Raw genomic sequence first — 21631 nt, 5'->3', positions numbered from 1 at the left:
TTTCTATGAAACAGTTTTAAATGACTGATTTGTTGTTTGACTGTTAAAAGGAAGCAGGATGAGGGTTATCATCAGCAAACCACTACTCATGCACTTACAGAATAAGATCAGCAAAGCAGTATAGGAGCTATTGCTTTGTCCGCAGGTGTCGTCAAGATTGAACACAAACCAAAAGTGGAGCTTCGACATCACGGGTTATGAAAGCTTGGTATATGATCTGCTCACTAAAGGCAAATGATGTCAAAGATATAGAGCAAACATTCATAACAGAACACTGTGCATGCGTCTCCAGTAATCAACACAAAACATAAATCTGTCACAGACGAGAAGGTGAATCATACTCGTGTGAAGCTTTACATAACGTGATTGATTGATTGTATGAATTGGCCATCATGAGTTTCATTGATACATATATGAGAAGCAATGAAGATGGTTAGAGATAAGATAAGAGCAATGAAAAGGAAATTGAGTGTGTGTGTGTGTGTGTGTGTGTATGCGCTCGCATGTGTGTGAGTGTGTTAGCATGGCTGGAAAAAGGAAAAACCCTCAAAAAAATACTACCTACCTTGAGATAGCTTGTGTTATGTAGTAATTGCTGAGTGTAAACAAATTATGCTTTCCCAGGGCAAAAACTTCCTGAAATAATTTTCAGTTGTTTGAGCTTCAGAGCTATTCTTTTCTCATCATAAATAGAGCATCATTGCCTGAGAAGCAGAAAAGCTGACTAAAGCACAGTAATGTATAGAGGCAATAGCATTTGGAATTTTAGAATAGAGCTGAAGTGTTTTCATATAAAGTAATATCACCCCAGGCCTCTCCTCCTCTCTCTGGCTTTATCACATTTTTTCCACTTTGCAGTCCACATAGCGTCTCTTAGCTGCACCTGATTGAGACGCAGTCTCAGGAAAACATTCACAATGATGACGCCATCTCTCTTAGAATCACTGCTGAATCTCATCTTGAAGTCCTCCTGCCAAACAAAGCCTGTAAAACATGCAGCGGTTTCCCGAAATCAGAACGGAAGAGCTTTGTTGCAGAAAATAACATTTCTGTACAAAGGCTTTCCATGTTCTAGAAAGGTGATTTCTTTGCCTTGATTTCACAAAAGGCCATGCAAAATGTTGCATACTGAGCTGCAAGCCGCAATTCAGGGCAGGGGCTCAGTGATCTTTTCTTTTTTTGTAATAGTGAAACATTCAAAAGATGTTTTTTAAGCACTGTAGAAAATACAGAAACAGCAGGTAATATCAGGTGATGATCTATTTTCATTAACACATGTCATAGTCTCTTAAGTGTAGAGCTTCAAAATTATTATTTGTTTCCTAATAGAAGCTACTGTGAAATAACATGAACTGTAAATGAAGTAGAGCATATAAACAAATGCTACTTCTTTTTGCACTAGATTGGTTTTCAAAGCTCAACAGACGTACAAGGTTTTATTTAAAGTTACTATGGCAATGAGAGATGCCAATACAAGCAACCTATGGGCCAAATGAAGATGATTCAGACATTTGTCTGATTAAAAGTTAAAGGAGTCGGCTAGGTGTAGATTTGGGAAGCATGCATGACCGTTTGAATCTTGACTTTAGATTACAATGAAAACCAGAAAACAGCCCCATGATGATTAAATGGATATACACACCTGTTTACCATTATTCTAGTGTACAGTGTTTTACATTTAAGTTAAAATGATGGGCCTTAAATGCCCACCCATGGACAAACACTGGAGCAAATGGGTAATACAAGAAAGATCCAGCACTGTTGCTTATTTCCTGCTGTGTGGTTTACAAATGATGTCTAATGAAGCATAATGTGGTCTGGCTGTAGTCAACCCCTAAAAAGTTTCCCATTGGAGTTAGCTCTTACCCAAATATGATTTAGCACTCCATCACAGTCTCTTTGAAAAGTCCAAGTGCTGTCAACATTAATAGCTGCAAGTGCCTGTAGCATTTAGCTGATGTGATTTTCCAGCTTGGTCAATGTGTACATTTTAGGGAGTAATGCATTTACCCTGTGTGTAAACTACATAAGTACACTCGTCATTGGCTCCTCTTCAGCCTCCACAGTGACACTTACGAGGATCGTTTTTGACGTCATGTCTAATGTCACCTTGTTATGGTAGAAGTTCACAGTACAGTTACTGTATGAATGCTGGAAGCCACAGATGATGTGTCACCGTTGAAGGTCTCTGTTTTATCAGTAATTACTTTAAAACAAGTATAAACACACACACGCACACATGCTATTCCATCTGTGCAAAAAGGGGTCTAGTGGTGGCACACTTTCGTTTCTTTTCATTTTACCAAGCACTTTTTTTTTTTACAAAGAAGGGAGGTTGAATAAGATCTGCTGCCACAACTGAGTAGTTTATGTCACTTTTAAAAACCCAGTTATTTTCCTTGGCTTTTACCTCTAGTTGAGTGTTTTATCCCAGCAGCAGTGACTTTTTTTTTTTTTTACAAAGACGGGAGGTTGAAGCTTTAATTCTTCATGACAGAAGGTCTGCAATCAAAGCTGATTAAGCACCCTTAACAACGTGCATCTCAAAAAGCATTTCTAACTTTCCTTACGTGTTACCTTAAATGATACATTTTCCTCTCTTGACTCTTCTTTATTGACTTGTTACAGACAAATCTTCACAATACTGATAATGCAGTGTCTTGTTAGGACAAAACATGTGCACAAATCATGCTAAAATGCCAGAGTAGGCCACACATAGAGCAGCTTGTTATGACATCTGTCTGAGATTTTTTGTACATTTTTATTTCTAAATACCAACAATCTGTAGGTTGGTGTTAGCCAAAGTCTACAGTATGTTGATATTAAGTTAACTTTTGATAGACTTAGCTATATGTGAATTCTCTACCAAGTTCCCTCCCGAAAGCTTTATGTCATCTTTATCAATTAAATGGGGATGTTTTGTATCACAGTTCATTATAGTGCAGAAAATGTTTGTGTGCAACCAGCTTTGTGATTTCTTCCACCTTAATTTAAATGCATTCAGACAGCCGAGTGTTACAGAGACTGGAAATAGATATAAATGGCTGTATATTTATTGATCCCTATGAGGCTGGGGAACACACAGAGAAACTCCCAATAAATCAATAGGACATATGCAGTCCGTGAGGTGACTTTTCTTCTTCTTCAATGCATTCATCCTGCAGCATAACAAATACTCTGGACAATGTAATTTGCTGTGTGTTGTGACTAGTTTTGCATAATTAACTCAAGCCTCCTCTCCCATCCTTTTTAATTTTTTGCCTAAGATTGAACTATTTATGGCAGGGAGTTGTTGCCAAGCATTTGCTCAGCAGTCGTCCCAAAGAGTCCTCAACCCTTGGAGGGAATCATTGCAGCCAGCTGCGTCTTTTCACGTTGGCTCTTGCCGCTTTCCAAAACCCCGCCTTCCCCCGTACAACAACTCCCTGATGCACTCGGAATGACAGAGGAAAGGAAATTATCGAACACCAATACAATAAAGCTGTCTGGTAACTTAATAGGGCTGCTGAGTGGGGACATTGTGGCTATCTAGCTTTGAGGCGATAATGAGAGTCATCATTCCCTCTTGGGCTGGAAGAAAAGGGGCCTCCTCTGTGGCGGTCGTGTATGAGTGTGTACGCATATGTGTGTGTGTGTGTGTGGTTGTGTAGAAGTGTGTGTATGCATGCGTGTGTTTGTCTTTGAGCCTCTTTAGTCCGGTGAGGCCCAATAAGCAAACAGCAGAGTGCTTTAACGAAGCCAGAGAGAGATCCCCCATTGAATACAGCTTGGGAGAGATCACTGAGAAATTCTGTTCATTAAATCAGGCTAAAGTCCAAATATTGACTTTGAAGGCTTTAGGGAGACACAAAACATAGACTGTCCCATATATCATTTTTACAGGTCCCTCAACCCTTTATATGTACGGGAATATGTCTCAGGTTGAAAGAAGAAAGACGTCTCACAGAAAAGATCAAAGCAGCAATTCTCACTGGAACTTAACATGATTTTTGATCAAGAGAAAATACAATCACGTATTTGTTGATGAAGTGCTGTGTTACCACTGAGTCTCGCTTGTTAGAATCCGTATAAAACTTGTAAAACAAACGGCTATTTTCTTGTTTATTTCATTCACCACTTGGGCTCCCATTTGATGAAACTGCACAAATCCAGGAACAATGTCTACAAGCAGCTTTGTGGACATTAAAGTAGATCCTGAGGGATGCTGTGTGAGATATTTACATCTCCGAATACTGCAGCTGTAGCCCTTTAATAAGCAAACTGATGCGAACGACAGAGAGAAGAGGAGAGAGGAGAAAGAGATAAAATGAGAGAGCATCTTAGGACATCAGTTTCTGTACGCCGCAGTGTAGATCAGGCCGGCAGTGAAACGTTACAGTCCAGTCTGACTCGTATACTGTAAAGTTTAAGCTTAACATAGTTTAACAGGGCCTGAAGAAAGAATGTGTGGAAGGGCAGAAGAATGTGGCAAGCAGAGGTCAAAAGACATCTTGCGCTCGCAGCCATGGATGTATTAAACAAGGGATGAAGAATTCAAACACGGCAGCTCGTTCATTTCAAAGAAAGCTGCAGGAAGTAGTTTATAGCAGCCTTCTTCTTCTCTCGTAGTGCATGAACACTGGAGTGTTTCTGTCACCTTAAACCGTCCATACAAAAACGTGTAAACAGTAGTATATGCTATAACGCTCAATTATGATTCAAGTATTTTTCATACAGTGCAAAGATTTTTTCCATACTTCTCAGTAATTTTCGACTTTTGTACTCACTCTTAACACAGTTGTAAAATGAGCGCACACAACACATCGCTGTACCTGAAGATTTGATCCAGTGGGAGTTAGGGTAGGTGTGACATCACTTTTCTGTGTTTACATAGCGTCTCTGTCTTGTTAGCTTTCCTCACTTGCTGAAGGTGGGCCCAAGGGTGCTCAGCAGGTGATACATGTTTAATGTGGGGCAGACAGAGTACAACCAATGAGAATATAATGAGGATTTGTAAAGTATTGTGTTATGAAACGGTTTTTTTTCTGCCTTTAGTATGCATAAAATGCACTGAAGTATGAAGTTTGCACTGCATTCATACAATATAAAACACAATGTCAAATGTACAGGTCAATATTTGTCAAGCTGTGTAACATTTTTTACACGATTGGGGTGGGATGAAAGAGAGTGGATGAGCTTATTTTCCCTCTTTTTGGTCTGTGTGTTATACTTTCATTGGGCCTTAGTTTCTGACAACAATAACATGAGGGCAGCTGTATAAAATGTGTTTGAGGAGACATACAAGGCTGACATAGAGGGCCTCTATTGACAACCACTTTTTCAAATCAATAACTCTCCGAGGGTTCAATTATGCCAGAGCAAGGACGATTTAATCAGACAAAGACAATGCAAGGTTGAAGTTTTCCACTGGAATATTCCAGGCAGAGATTGTTCAGAGTAGACGTATGTAGAAAGATTTGCATAGTTTTCAATTAAAAAAAAACAGACATAACGGCATAAAAAGAACATTTTGCAGCTTCCACAGACGAATTCTCAACCACCACTGTGTGTAATAAACAACGAGGAGGAGGAAATGATTCCTACATCATGAAAGGGTAAAACATATAAACTTGGCATTGTGGTTTACGATGCAGGTTGTTTATGGTGAGACTCCTACTTTACAAGAAACCCTCCCCGTGTTGACTCAGTAGTTGATAACAAAGAGTGAGAAAAACTGACATCATTAAGATTCACCAGTGTGCGAGCACAACAACACAAGCAAACCCTCCTCCAACCCCCAGATGACTATCCAGTGCTGTGTTGCCTAAGCATGGAGGTAATGAGACAAATACGCATTACTCAAGTAAAAATGGCATGGATATTAGCATTGCATTAGGCCTTGAAGTTAATGATGTTGTAAGTACAATATGTCACAGTAACTAAGAGGCAAAATATACTTCAACTTTGCACATGGACGAGGGAGGAATTATGAGGAGAGCAGAGTCTGTTTCAGTGACTCACATAGAAGCATGCCCAAGCATGAATGGAGTCATGGATGGGATAATGATACTGAATCCAACAATTCATAATGGAGCTTATCATGCCAATGGGTGGGATGCTGATGCACAACGTAATTTAAGGTTTATTAAAAGTAATGACTTGTGGTAAGTGAATCTATGAGGATCATTTAGTGAGAAATGGGACCATCGGTACTCACTAAAGGGGTGCAAGGGGTCCAGTATTCAGGGTTCAGCTCAGCACGTGGACGGAGATCCAGATATTCAGGATTCAGTTCAGTTCGGGCACGAGTTAATGTTCCCTTTATGGAGGATTAAAAAAAAAAAAAAAAAAAAAGGCTGTTAGAAATGTTTGTGTAGCTTTGTTTTGTTGTCTTTTCTAAAGATGGCTCTGGAAGAAGACGAGGAAAACAGATCAATTTCATTTCTGTAAACACAACAATGGAAAAAACATTTGAATCTTAATTTTTATTGAATCGGTTTTACTGCCCTCAAATGAGCTTGACTCTGTACTGTCTTTACTGTCTTGAATAAAGATATATCCATTAGCAAGAAATCATTAACTATAATGAATATGCACAGCAGAGCAATTAAAAGATGCCAATTCAACGTTCCACGATGAATTTTCAACAGCAATCCCTGTAAAATGAAGAGCAAATTGTGTCCCAAATGAGGTTAGACTCCAGATTTCCATTCCTGAGGCCCTCTGGCCTAAATGACAGGCCAGTGGAATAGACTGAATATGCCTGGCCCCCATGAGGTCTATGATGTATACTGTAATTATCTGCTGATTCTCAAAATGGCTGTGTGTAATGAGGCTACGCCGCATGCAGCCCCAGGCATAAATCACTGTCTTTAACTGACTTCCAGATGACCAACAACAACACAGAACAGAAGCAGAGAGAAAAGAAGGACTGGGTTATCGCAGTAGCAGCTCTATATAGCTTCCAACTTCTGCTTCTTATCAGCACAGGCCATATTGTTTGCCAAACTTGCCTACCTAAGACAGTTGCTGTCTTTTTAAAAATAGTCAACTCACTTATTCTTAGTTATTATCTCTTTAGAGCTTGGCTTCCGTGTATTTACTGCTTACAGCTTTTATTATTATCTATTTTTTTTTGTTTTGCACACAGGTGGAAGGTTTTTTTTATCCGGTGTTGTGTGATGTGGTGGGCTTAGCTATGTTAAATGGCAACATGCCAGTCAGTCTGTCAGGTTGCCTGCTGTCATTCGCATGAAACTGTGTCAATAGTATGACTCACACAGACATAAACCTGTAAACAGCCACACACCCCCACCCCACCACAGCAGAGTTACACACACACATTTCTAACTTCACATTTTGAATATGAAGTTAAAAAAAAATGTCCTACATGTGCACAAGATTAGTTAAGAGTATATCAATTGTATTTCAGCCAGATACGACTGTATCGTCCCTTGACAGTACTCTGCACAGAATGTGAATATGATGGATAATGATGCAAACAATGGCATCCTTGGTTTAAGCATTGTCATCAGTAAACATTGACGTGGAGTTAGGAGTTAAATGTCACCAATAATACTCATACCACTTAATTACAATCTGGTAACTGAAGGAAACATAATCAGAAAAACAAATAACACAAAGAACATGATCCATTACAATGAAAGCAGGATTTGTTTATTATGCCAAAATACAATCAATGAGCTACAGTTACTTTTTGAAGATCTGCTTAAAAAATAACCAGAGAAACAATAGAAAATTATGTTAGTACATTCAAAGTCTTACACATCAAATAGAAGAAAACAAAGAATACTGCTGTTATGATTAAATTCAAAGTGTTTCTTTGCTGCAGGGTAGTTTTTCTCATTAACATTAGACCTTTTCTTTCTTGAGCCACCCACACACAAGCTTTCTTATTGTGTAGCATGTAAAAACAGAAACACTAGAGTCCGTTTTGTAAGCAAACATAGTTCCTAATCATTAACAGTTTGACCCACAGTGATATGACTACTGTCAGTGAAAAATGCAAAATCAGACACTTTATTAGAGCAAAATGATCTTATGAAAGACCTTTAGTGTTGTGTGTAACAGTAAAACTATATTGAAAAATTAACTTACCATTTCATTGATACCATACTATAAAACTAGTTAAATCAGAATTAGCTTAACAAGATTGTCTGTTTAGGCTCCATACTGGAGTCCCACACAGAAACCATGTGCACCATGTGGGGGAATAATTGGAGCCTATAAACTCCTACAATTCTTACTGGGGCAAATGGAACAATGATCTATGCCAATATTGATGATAAAGGATCATTTACACCATGGCAAACAGGGTCAGTCTGATTTTACCATGCATATTATGTACTTTGCCAAACTTTTTTTTTAAATACAGAGATGGAATCAGTTTTGAGAATATCTTTGAGAAGCCAAACAGTTCACCATTTAATAGCAAACCTTAATAGTTAATGATTTTGAAGACACAATTTGACATTAACACCTTTACAAAATGAGTGAAAGCAACAAATTCAGCCTTGTATTCTGTTCAGATTGATGTAGATAAACTGTGTTGATTTCTGCAGGTTTTACTTAGAACTAAAAAATCAGGAGTAAAATGTGCTCAGAAAGGTAACTTTTGCTGCATCAGTCTTTCAATTATTGGAAAAAGAGAAGGGAAAGAGGTGAATGAAGGGTAGTCTACTTCTCAGAACCTTTATCTCATTATGCATCTTTATTTCACTTGTCCGTCACTGTAATTAATGACATCCCCTTCTCCACATAGCGCTATGAATGTGAGATTATTTATTAGTACCTAACCATTTATCAGCAGCGTTATAAGTGACGACGAGGAGAAGTGTGAGTTGGCAACATTATAATTGATAATTTTTCACTCTGCAATGTCACTGTGATCGTGGTAAATCCTTGGTCGCAGTGCCTGATACTGTCAACGCTGACAACACAAATAAGGTGTTTGAATAAAAAGGTTATTGAGATTGATTGACTGCTGGCAGCGATATGAGGCTCCAATACACTTTCCATTACCTGTAATGGCAAAAGTGGATCATGTTAAATCAAAATGCTGCAGCAAAAAACAAACAGATTATTAAGGTTATTGGAATACAAAGGAATTAAAAGTCTGCCTTTGCCGGGAGCTTTCCTGCTTTATGAAGTTTTCGATTAAATTGATATTCGACTTATTTGTACTTTCAGCGAATTGACTCTATAAAGTCTAAGACAAACAGGTAAATTGTAAGGACTGAGGATGATGGTTTGGTCTTTGGGGTAAAATTGACAATTGAACCAATAGAGAAGCTGAAGAGACAGAATGTGGCATGATTAACTGTGAAAGCCAGGTTGAAGTACTTCAGAAATAAACAGTGCCATTGATGAGGCAGCTGTGTGACAAATTGGGACCAGAAAGGTATAAATTAAATCAGTAATGTATCACAAGGCATACTCTCCTGGGTGAAATGTCTTTTGCAAAAATTTAGGTCAGAGGAATGTTGTTAACTATGTTTCAGTGAAAGAGGGGCTAAGGATAATCCTTTTCAGACGGTTTGAGAAAGTCTGGCATTTGTGGTGACCAGAAACAATGCAACGATCTGGACAAGCAAAGCCCCCGAAAATTGATTACCTTTTTTGTGAGATTGAGCATTATTACAGGTGTCTGGCACCCTAAATTTGCAAGGGCGATACGGTAACAAGAGCAAGTCGAAAAATAATATAAACGATGCAGTCTGAACTTGGTGATGGTGGACAGCAGGGATACTTTGACAACAGGAAGACACATCCACCAGTCATTTCCTGACATCTACAGGGGGCGATGACACTTCCACAGTCCTCAATTCACACATGTCGGTGCACAACCTTTGCTGGGCACAAAATAAGACATTTATGCTTACAAAAAGGAAATTCAACATTGTTGGATATGGTCTGTTTGAAGTTTACTTGCAATTACCTGAACAATACAAGGCCAAATCCAGCAGAACACCTTTCACACCTGAGTTTTGGTAGTTAATCTGCAGGCTTAACGGGGTGTGTGAAGCCCTATCCAACAAACACTGGGCAAAAGATAGGGTACACACTGGGAAGGTTGCCATTCTGTTACAGCTTGTGCACGTCAACAGGCAATGTCATTCACCCCTTTTACTGTGAAATGACAGTTCTTACTGTGGAGACACCTTCCTCCATACTGTGCCTACCATTGAAATTTAAAACTGTAGAGTTCATTGTGAGTAACCAAATGGGCACAAGTAGAACCATTTGGCTTTGTCAGAACAATGCTCTGCCATATGCCACCATGACATTAGAGAACAGGGATGTGTTGTTTTTTTTGCCAACTAGCATGTAATTCTACTACCTCTGTTGCCCAAAACATGTTTCAATCGTTTAGTTCTTCGAAATATTTGACACATTTGTATTGTAGCACTGGACAGGTTGTTGGGTGTCATTTTAAATAGGATGCATTCAGAACTTTTTTTTAATCAAGCTCTTTTTTCTTCGAAGGTTAAATGCCCTTACTGTAATTACATTTAACCAAAAGAGTCTGTCAATAAAGACCATTTGGAGCAGTTTTTTAGTTGAAAAGCATATCATCTATATTAAAAAACATTACTTTTGCTTTGGATCACATAGTAGCCTGAAGAAAATGAACTTTATCATCAACATGTACAAGGTAAGAGCAACAACATATTGCTCAACATAATCTCCACGGACCTGTGAATCTACTCTGTTGAGCTTGCCTGTTAGCTGTGGGCTGAGGAGATGGCTTTCATTAGAGGGGATGAAACACACTCTAATCAGCTTTTCCATTAGTCTAGCCCTGCCAAGCCTTCCCAGTCATAGTAGACCTTTAGTTCTGTTTAATTACCTTAGAGATACCACTGCAAGCGCCCTTCCTTGACATCACGAGACAACGTTCGCTTCTCAACAAGTGTTTTCTGTGTGCGCTGCTAAGAACATGATGTTTATCTTGTGACTAGTGTTACAGCTCAAGAGGAGAAAAACAGTACTTTCCATGTTATGCCGATGACTCATTCATGCAGCAGCTCAAAGATTATTTCTTTAATAAGCCATTGATCTATTTTTTTAAACCAATCAAATTGATATATTAACACCAGATTTTAATCAGAAGAAAACGTTCTTTCATGAAATTGCTATATACTGCGATTGTAATACAGGCAAACAAAGTACCATCCTTGGAACAGATGATATATAATGACCATATTGTGCTTATAGCAGTGTTAATAGTTAACACTTGTAGCACAGTAAAACCAAGCACAACACCATGTGACTTTTCTCTGGAATTTGCCCAGTATGGGTTCATATATCATGGCTATAATCGCCTTGCTCTGGCACAGCTTTCTCCTTCTAAGCAGCCCACTGACTTACAGTCGGAGCAGTGGTAATGCAAATGAGCCCATAAAGTGATCCTGTGTGGGGATTCTCCCTCTAGACATCAGACGGATATCAGCTGAGCTGCGTTGTCTCCTATTCCACAGTCTGATTCCTACTGTAAACAAATAACTAGACTTCATTGGGTTTGTTCCTATTTTTCTTTTTAAAACCAAATCATTTAATTTTGTTGCTTTTATCAAAAAAAATGTGTTTGTTCTTTTTAGCAGTTGGAGTTCAAGCAAAGGCAAGGTGCACAATGCAAAGGAAAATGGAAGGGAGTGAAGGAAATTGGAGCTGATTTCAAAATAAGACCACAGAAAAATGGTTCTACTAACTTGTTCATATTAAGCAGTTGAGATGACCCTGGGAGAAAATCTGCAATAATCATTCTTTGATTTGCAAAGCAATGCTGTGATTGGCCCGTCCTTTGGTGGCGGCATTAAACTTTATGTTTATGGGTCCCAGTGTTAAGCTCATTTTCACGCTCCCCCATTCCACACACTAAGTATTGACATTCCATTTAAGTTGACGACAGTGAGGAGGGCATTTTATGACAGAAATGTAATGGATTGCATAAAGTGGGTAGTGCAGTAAAAATATCACCCAATTACAAGGACGTCTTTGCATAGTTGCAAAGTAAAGAGGACATGCATGATGCGCCTCTGCTTTGTTGAAAAAGAACAAAGAGAGAGGAATTCATCCCAGCCCTCCGCCCCTCTGCTCCCTCTGCGGTATAAAAACACATACAAAAAGAATATTCTCTAATGAAAAGCCTGCTGTGTAATGTGTGTGCGGCTAACAAAAGAGATATATGAGATTATGTTTGATATGATAATTAATAACACAAGTTTAAAACGTGCCCCTGCTACATGTAAATTAATGTAGACACAATATCTTAAGTGTGTTTGGAGAGGAGAAAGAGAATGAATGTAATAATGTGGATTGTTAACATGGTTATTCAATGAAGGTGCTTTGTGAGTGAATGGAAAACAAATTAGGTTAAAGTCTTCTGACAAGATAAATAAAACGTTGATCAATTAAGTGGTTGAAAAAGACGGCAATCCAGCACTCAATGGGGCCGTCTTGCTGTTACAGTTTCATTCTTGAGCCAGAGAGAAGCATCGATTCTCCCCGGCACCCTGTCCCTGTCATTACAGTCGATGCAGAGGCCAGCCCTGACTCTTCTCAAGAACCGCTAATGGCTTCAAGGAATTCAGCCGGACTCGTGGCAGAATTGTAATTGGCAGATTTTATGAATTTGGAGTGCAGTGCCTTAAGTGCAGAATGCTGCGGGTCGTCCGCAGAACACAGTGCATGTATTATCAGAACAATTCTCTGCCATTACTGCACAGTTGGAATTACTTCAGTTCTAAGATGCTGCAATGAGATCGAGGTGAGAGAGGTGTCAGTCGGTCTGATGAAACAGATCGCAATACTGAACAAACATTTCACCTGTTTTTAGAGGCTGTTTCATAACTATTAACTACAAAACTAATATATTTCCCTTAATCCGTATTTTTCCTCCATTGCCCTTCATGAATTCTGTAAGAGCACCTTTCATTTCTAAAGTGTAGGACTTGGTCTCACTGGGGGTCTGCCTGAGCTTTTGGCCTCCGATTTGTGTTATTGAAGCAGTTCTCCCAAAGGAGCCCTGCGCAAAAGGAGAATAAAGTTGTTGCAGCAAAGCACTTTTCCCTGTGATCAGATGGGTTTCTAATGGTCACTCTGTTTTGTACTTTCTGACCTTCATTTTCTTTGCAGAGTAGTTTTTTCTCACTCCTCCTGAGAGAACAGTGTCTTTGAGGATAGATGAGCCCTCTAAGCGTTGTCTAAACTGTTCTATGGCCTTCTTAAAGACTTTTTTCTTTTAATACCACGGGCTAAGACAACTTTTTACAAAAATGGAACCCATGACCTTCTATTTTTCTTTATTAAAGTTGGCAGTTTAAACCAGGTCTCTTGGTTACCACTTTTAAGCCTTAGCAATGGATTTTTTTTTTTAAATCACTAAATAGTATCAGATTGATGTGTTCTGTGGCAGTAAAAATCATCAGGCATCTGTAGACCAAACAGTTCTCTGGACTTCTTGAGACGAGCTGCCTACGGAGGCATTCCTTGAGAACTACATACCTTCAAGGCCTCCTATATTTGTGAGCAATCAAACACCAACAAAAGGACAGCCAGTGGTTGGTATAGCAACATGGCATAGGACATAAACCACAAGAAGGGGAAGGGCGCCATGGTCAAAGTGGTGAGTTTGTTCCTGAAAATAAAGGACTTGTGAAGGACAAAGGACACATCTTTTTGTTGTATATGTTTGGGTCCACTTAGAAGGTCTTTATTAAGAGCAAAATGTTTTCAAAGATGGCAGTTGTCAATGCTGCACCGGCCCATTTGTCTGACCAATCGCAACTCCAGGTTTCTTTAATGCTGAGAGAGTACCTAATCGCAAGTATGGACTAAAAATACCCTTTAAATTATGTTCTAGGAATGAAATACACATGATCTCTTTGAATCTTCTGATAGAACGAATGATAGAAATATAACCCTCTGTTCCACTGTCAGAGTAGCATGTGACAGCTATTTAACAGCTCCATGACTATCCTTACACCACACAGACATTTTCTGTCTGCCTGTATATCTCTATCCATCTGCTTCTGTCTTTGTTTCTTCAGCTAGTCAAAGGTTCTTTGTTCATTCTGAAACTGCTGCTCTGCTTCAAAAGAGCTCACTCACTTGATGAAGCTATTGCAGTAAAAGTAAAAGTGCTACGTTTAAGTCAACTGAGCATTCCCCCCTTGAGGCTGAGCGATGCCTTCACTCGAGTAAGTCCAATTTATAAGGCATATGCCCACCTTCAGACCCACTCTACCCAGCCCTATTAAATCTAACCCTGGACAATGAAGGGTAAAATAGTTGTTAGGATTTAGAGTAGCCTAAATCCATGGGATCCAATTTGTGAATATGGGTTACAAAGGAAAACCTGTTTGCTGCTGTACTGTATATAAAGAGTCCATTACATTATTTCCTCTCTGATGGGGATTCTTATGTTCTTGACAAATACTGACTCAGTAGATTGAATCCTGTTCAGGTAGGACAGAGGACATGCCAACTGAATGGTTCTTTTTTTTTCAGTGCAATCTCCAGGAAATGGGTAGTGACAGCAATTTCTTTTAATAGATTCTGAAGATGGATGTACATATTTTTTTATGGGTAGCATTCTGGTTTTTGTTTGAGTGGTATCCACTAACATATCCATGGGTTTTGGTTATGGGCTGGAAATCAATCCCCGTTGAAAAGAAATGGAACACATCAGCTCTAATGCAATTCTGGGACCCATTGGCTAGTGTCTAATATCTCTTTACCATATTATACATCTTTATACACAGACAGCATATAAGTGCAATTGACAATCCAAAGTCATGTCTCCTAACAACTCCATTTTGTTTACGTTTTGGAATATTTCTCCTGTCGGCTATAATGTCAAAATGCCCTCAGAGGGTTTGGCAGTAGGTTCAGAGATTTCTAATGACACTGACAAGTTTGCAGGGCTCCAAGGTTGGCGTTATCCGCTACAACCACTTTAATCTGGCTTTAAAGGGAGCTAACTCTCAATCTTGTGCTGAACTGTTAAGCCAATTTAACTGGTGGAACATAAAAAATCCAGTAAATTCTTACGTCATCAAATTGTAATGCCAAGACATTGCTTCCCAAAGGTTTTGTTTTGTCATTACTACTGTAGTTTTAGAGAATATTGTAAGGACATACAACGTACATGAAACAGGCTGATTGAGGAGCCTAAATGCTGCATTGGCAGTCTGCTTTGAAGAGGTAATGGCTGAAATCTGAAAATAAGAAGCAGAAGTCTGTGTACTTCACAGTGGCCAGCTGTGCCTGTGATTGTACCTGTGAGATCATATAATAGTGTATTTACTGGATGTATAAAATGTTCCACTTGTTTTTTACAGGCCTCCATCCATAATATACAGAAGAGTCCATGCATGCAGTCCCTTGTTACTACTGAGTGTCCACCTGTTGTACTTTTATTAACATATTCGAGAAATGTTAGACCTGAGAGCCCTATGTGTCTGACTTCCACTTCCTGCTAAAACTTGTTACTCCTGTTAGTATTCTTCTCACTCTGTCCCCCTCTCAAAGAATAACTGTATCAAATCAAAAAGTGGTAATAAGATCACTGTGAAATTTGCCACTGGAAGCAGTTGTTTTGTTCTGCGGTTTTTCTTATCACACAATAGTAGTCACAGCTGGTTGCCAAATGCAAGGCGGGAACCCACACAGCTCAGACAAAAGCCTCACCATGAAACACTGATAGTCAATTAAAATTTCATCAATTGGCAGAAAAGAGTCATAGATGTGTGTCTGTCAGCATGTTGAATGCTGTTTGAGAATGTTTATGTTCAAATCTAAGGGAGTGTTTCAGCTGACGGAGCGAGGAAAATTGCCCTATTTGTCAGCACTTTTAAAGCATTGTGAAACTTGTATTATGAGCATGAATACATGGGCTTCTTCTTAACAGTGCAGCCGCAGCTTTTTGTGCAGATTTATCAACAGAGAAACCCCAGAGTAATGCAGGTCAGACATGAGGATGCGTCTCGGCTCCAAAATGAAAACACTGATCCACCCCTAAGTTAAAGAGTGAGCATTATATAAAAGAAAAATTGTCCTGAATATACCTTCAGATAGGGAACACTTCTAGGGGAGTAAGAAAGTTAAGTGGTGTTCCAATTCACACTGGCTGATCAAAACATCGCTTATAATATGGCTGACATCATGTCTGTGAGCCATATTTAATGCCTTGGAGCGGTCAAAACCCTTTTCAATCTGTGCACCATTTATGAGAATAAATCCCATCTGTGCATCTCCTGTCCTGCCTTGATTTAAGTAAAAATGTGTTCTGCTTTTGAGGGGATTGTATTTATTATTTTCTAATATCTTGGAATGAAGCAGTTACCCACCTCAATAGAAGGCAATCAGGCTGAAGTTTCCCTCACCTGGCTCACTGTCAGAAGGGAACTTTATCTGATCTCGCTCTACTCTGTACCACTTTGGTAAAATGAATGTGGAGTTCATAGCTTTATTAGTCTCGATAAATATATTGTTTATATGTATCTTTTTTAATCTTACAATAAGAGGACAGTCTGATTACTTATGAGGTACAATTGGATTCTGTGAGAAGCTTTAGCAAAAATAAACTAACCCTGATCAGAAAGTTTTCAGTGTTGTCATGAAAGTAGACTTATAGGCAAACAAAGGCGATGTTTACTGTACTTGGTTGCTATTTTTTTCACATTTGCAATTTTCCAAGTTATTATGGAAACAACTGATTCCTATAAAGAGTCAACAACTTAACTCTCTAACTAAAAACTCATCCTTTCAGTTGGAGCTGCACTGTGTGCTCGCTATGGTGCATTCAAATGAGACACTCGGGGGTTCATTATCTTCTGCTGATTTAACAGACTCTCTAAAGACTGCACCTGTATATGAACATAAGGTATTGTAGTTACAGTGAATCGTTGGAGACGAGTCCCTTTTTGGCTTCTTTGGTTATGTCAATAACTGCATCTCAGCTCGGTGGGTACACCTCCAAAAACTTGATCACTTCTAAAACTTTGATCTTTAAGTTACGGGCAAATCTTAATGTAATCCCTGAATATCAAATGTAGCTTCAGGTTTTGCTTTGTATTTGCAAAACACTGCAGATATTCTTTATATGTAAACATCTCAACAATTTGAGATCTGTTGTGTTTGAGAATATTAAGAGCCCTTTGCTTTTTGTGCTCGTCTTTATCTTTCTTTTTAATCTACAGTGAAAGTATTTCTAAAGGCAAATTTGTGGGACCAAAACTCACCACAGAAGGTGGGTTGCAAATTTCACCCACTACCCAAGTAGTTAAAATAAAAGTCCTTACTTACTTTTAAATGGGCTCTGATTAATTAATCACTAAAAAATAAGAATATAATCTTTATTGTCATTGCTAAAAAAAAAGCAAAAACAGCAGTACAGACAGACACACAGGAATAACTGTAATGTAAAGACCACATTAAAAGGACATCATAAAAACAATAGTTCAAAACACTGAAGTCTAAAATAAGCTCTAAAAGATAAAGTGTGAATAGTGCAAAGCAGCTGTCATGCTCAATAATCAGTAAACAGTAAAGGGCAGTAATGAAGTGCTGGTTGGGGGGGGATAATACTGGTGATTCTGTAGTGAGAAATGATGGCTCGTTATTATTTGTTACTCCATCATTAACATTGTGTATCTAAATATAGGAGAGCAAGATAGCTAATGATACTTACTGTCATTACATTTAGGGGCAGTGAAAAGTACTTAATGTACGCTGTTTATTTTAACAGGAGATGTAGATCTACTTATATTAGGCAAGCTTAAACATGTCTTGTTAGGGCTGCACTGTAAAATGTGGTAAACTTTAAATAATGCTCTCATATTTCAAATATATTATTGGAGTAACATGAATCTACTGCATTGCCTTTACCACTTTTTTATTTGTAATATATCATTTCTCTACTAACAGAAACGCTGCATATAAAACAGTGACTAAGCAGAGGATGAGATAATCAGGAGCTAACATTTAATGCCAAGTGATTTTCTAACCTTTGAAGCTACTTTAAATTTTGAAGGTTGAAATGAATGCTTGTTTTGTATATATCATGTTTAAGTATCTTGTTAACTATCCTCCATATCTAATTTACTGTAATTAAAACACTTTCTTGTATCAAAGGAGCATCTGGCAGGCTCATCTGTGGACTGCACTGAACCCTCTCTTCATGAATATTGAAATCATCAGTGAACCTGAAAGCGTCAACCTAAAGCCGAGGGCCAAAACCAGCCAGTGATAAAACCACAAACTGATAAGAAATTGTATTTGAACAAAATCAAACGAGTCGGGGCCACATGAGGCGATCCACAATTAATAACACAAAGACATGAGATGTTATCAGCCCTGGTCAACGTCTAATGAGATGTCTAATGTTTGGAATTAGATGAAGTCAAGTGTGACAGCAAAGCTAATGGTGCAGATAGATTATCCCCAGGCTGATGAAGCTCGCCGACAAGCTAAAGTCAGCTAACTCAATGGTTCCTGTCAGTGTCACCGAGGTTGTAAACCTGTAGGATTTGGAGGATCGGGGGTTTTACAGAGGGAGAGATGGAAGTGAGAGAAAGGATTTAGCAGGTGAGTCTGTGCTGTAGATGACTGCACTGAGCAGAGTATCCTCACTGTTAGCAATGAAGGTTTTATTCCCAATGAAAAGAAATGTGCACATCCGACAACTTTTGAACTGTAACCCACCATCCCCATTCTCATTGGCCACCCCAAGTGCCATCCCCTAAACCATGATTGGCTATCTACTTGGTCAAAGGTTGGACTCATTGTATATTCAAACTGAAATTATTGAGCTGTCATGAAACAGTAAGTAAGCAGCTTGTGTTTATTTTAATGCTTCATGTTTTTGTTTCGTAAATAAAAAGAGGAGTGGAAATATTCAATTTTTGATGTGTATTTTTTTTTGCTGATTATTTTGAACTGTTTAACATTAAACTTGAGTCTAAAATATTGTATATTAGTCTATATTATTTTTCAATAGCTTGATTCCTCTTCTTTTGTAGCTCCTCAAAAAGAACAACCAGGATTGTTGTTCAGGGGAAAAATAGAGTTGGATGTTTAACAGAGGTTCACTTGATATTGCAGTATTGATTCTGCTTCACACTTTAGACAAATCTTTTATGCCCTAAAGGTAACAAAAGAAAAAAAAAGCAATATAAATCACAGATTCCAGTTTTCCAGGCTTCTGGGAAGGAATTGAGTTCAGCTGGACTTTAAAGGGGCTGTTAGATGAGATGTTGAATGTGATTCTGCCACGAACCTTTCACTCGTTCCACCGTCTGCTATTACAATACATTTAAAAAAAAAGAAAAGCTGCAGCTCTCTGGCTCTCCTTCTGTTCTGTGCCATAAAGCAGTGCTTTGTGCAATCCTGCATATTATCCATGAAGTCCAACCCTGGAGCGCCAGGATGTGAAATGGAGCACAGAGAGCTGCAGAGGCTGTCAACCTTAATTACGCTGTCTCTTTTTTTTTTGTAACTAATCAGCAATGTGAAGTGCAATACACAAGGCCTTTGACCGACCAAAAACAATTTGTGGTTTTCAAAAATGTTTTTGATGATGTAGAGGCAAAGAACAGTTGCCATTCAGACACGAGATAACAGGTTTTACCCCATAAGGTTTCAACAATTAACAAAGCCTGAATGAGCCATGAAGGAGATGGAAAGAAAACCAGTTCAGAGAAATGGTTTACATTTCCTGTTTGCCAAAAAGCTGTCTTTGATTTCCTTTATTTATACAATGAGCAATTGTTTGGAAGATTATCTCTGAACAACTTAAGAGCAGGATATGTTGGGGCCACATTAGAAAACGCTTGAAAGTAAACTCTTAAATGTTCAAGCCAAACTTTGATGCAGAAATTAAGCATGGCATCCTCATCAATGTATCCCTGTTCAATTTTAAAAACCTATAAGAGTGCTATTGATTTTTTATTTTTTTTTAAATCTGATGAGTAGACTCCTGTTTCTTTGCAATCACATGCAGGCATGCACATTTTGATGAAATATTGAACGCATCCAAACCCTTAAACTGAATCAACAGGTGAAAACAGCAAGATGCGCTGCGATGTACAGACACAGAAAGGGGAGAAAATAAAGCTAAGAAGCAAAGATGCATCCCTGACTCAAAAAAAAAAAAAACAGCATTGCAAATGCAGATGGAAATACACTGCACATGCTTGTCAGACCTCACTCATGCACAGAATGCAAGTTTTGTTTGTTACAAGATTACTCAACAGGTACATTTTAGTTGAGCACACGAGAGACATTTTTAAAGTTAAACAATCATAATCAGTGCAACTGATGCCTAAAGTCGATGGCCTCAAGTCCCTGCGATGGATTCCAAAAAAGTACAGGATACACAATTTCCCATAAAGCACCTTGACACGCCTTCCGGGACCTGCATACCTTATGAGCCAACCCCATTCAAGTTTCACAAGTTTTGATAGTTTCACAGAAACGATATCTATAGTCAAGACTTTGATAAGACAACATGACGATGGTATCATAAGGATCGTTTTCTCCAGCATTACAAAACTTCATTGAGAGTCACAGAGGACATTATATAGAACTTACCTCACAGGCTGAGTAGTACACTTCATGACAGGTGGACTCACATCATTTGAGGGGCCTCTATGATTTATTGACTAAACACGCAGCATGGGCATCCCTTGTGTTATCAGCCCTGGCTCAGGTCCTGTTTAAAACCTCAAACTTACAACAATTTCAGCAGGATTGTATTTGCTCCTCGGCTTCTCCTGGGGTTTTTATGTGCCCACAGGCCTTTAATTTAGTCCTCTGCTTGTCCTATCATATTGAAAAATCAAACACGGCAAATAGAAAGCCCTTTCCATGGGGGTATTACTTTAGCAGCAATACAAACAGAAACCACTGGCAGACTCAAACTTCATTTAAATGTTTTTCCCTGGCTTGTCAGGTGAGATAACTGTTTATATCACAACTTTATCGTACAGAGTAAAAAAAATATCTACATTTATACATTAGCTTTCTGTAGACTTTCAAGCTTATGTTTGCTTAAGCTTCGAGCCTTTTTCACATTCACCAGTCTACATATTGTACCATCTTCCATGCAGAGGACACACGCATCCTCCCAAACTCGATAATAATATGTGCAGATCTGCTGTGATCACTGTCTCCCTCCTCAGAGATGCTTAATGCCTAAATCTCTTTCTAACTGGCAGGGAATCACATAATTGGCTGTGGTCCATTTGCTCACCCGCGTGTGTGTGTCCTCTCACTAACAGCAGATTTTAATGAATCGGTTTTACAGTGATTAGAGCTCTTGGCTATAGGGAGGTCAGGGAGGGAGTGAGCAACTCTGACCACTGTTAGAGAGCCAGGCATGTGTGTGTGTGTGTGTGTGTGTGTGTGTGTGTGTGTGTGTGGTCTATACGTGGTCTGAGCTCAGTGTGATGGGCTTAATCAAGACTCTGCAGTTTTCTCTCTCCCATGCAAACTATTTTGGCTGCTGTGTCACCAAAGCTTTTTGTTTTTGAAGAATGGGAGTTTCTATTCTCTCTTGTATGCTCATGTATGTGTATACACAAACACCTTTCAGTATCTCTATATATAATCCTTTGACGCACAGTAT

At 38.8% G+C, this 21631-nt stretch overlaps 1 protein-coding gene across 5 annotated transcripts in view; it reads right to left on the bottom strand.

Annotated features, from left to right (window-relative positions):
* LOC132972603 (protocadherin-9) overlaps positions 1-21631 on the bottom strand; it is a 203713-nt gene that overhangs the window by 143136 nt on the left and 38946 nt on the right. For 3 of the 5 annotated variants that reach the window (XM_061035566.1, XM_061035583.1, XM_061035598.1), the window contains exon 3: positions 6197-6298. The exons of the other annotated variants lie outside the window; for them this stretch is intronic. In XM_061035566.1, coding sequence (XP_060891549.1) covers positions 6197-6298 — 102 coding nt within the window. The remainder of the gene's footprint in view (positions 1-6196; positions 6299-21631) is intronic. 5 annotated transcript variants of the gene reach the window in all.

This window comes from Labrus mixtus, chromosome 1 (assembly GCF_963584025.1).
Source record: "Labrus mixtus chromosome 1, fLabMix1.1, whole genome shotgun sequence".
NCBI lineage: Eukaryota > Metazoa > Chordata > Actinopteri > Labriformes > Labridae > Labrus > Labrus mixtus.
The sequence above is the reverse complement of the archived record's forward strand: the minus strand, read 5'-3'. Positions and strand labels throughout refer to the sequence as shown.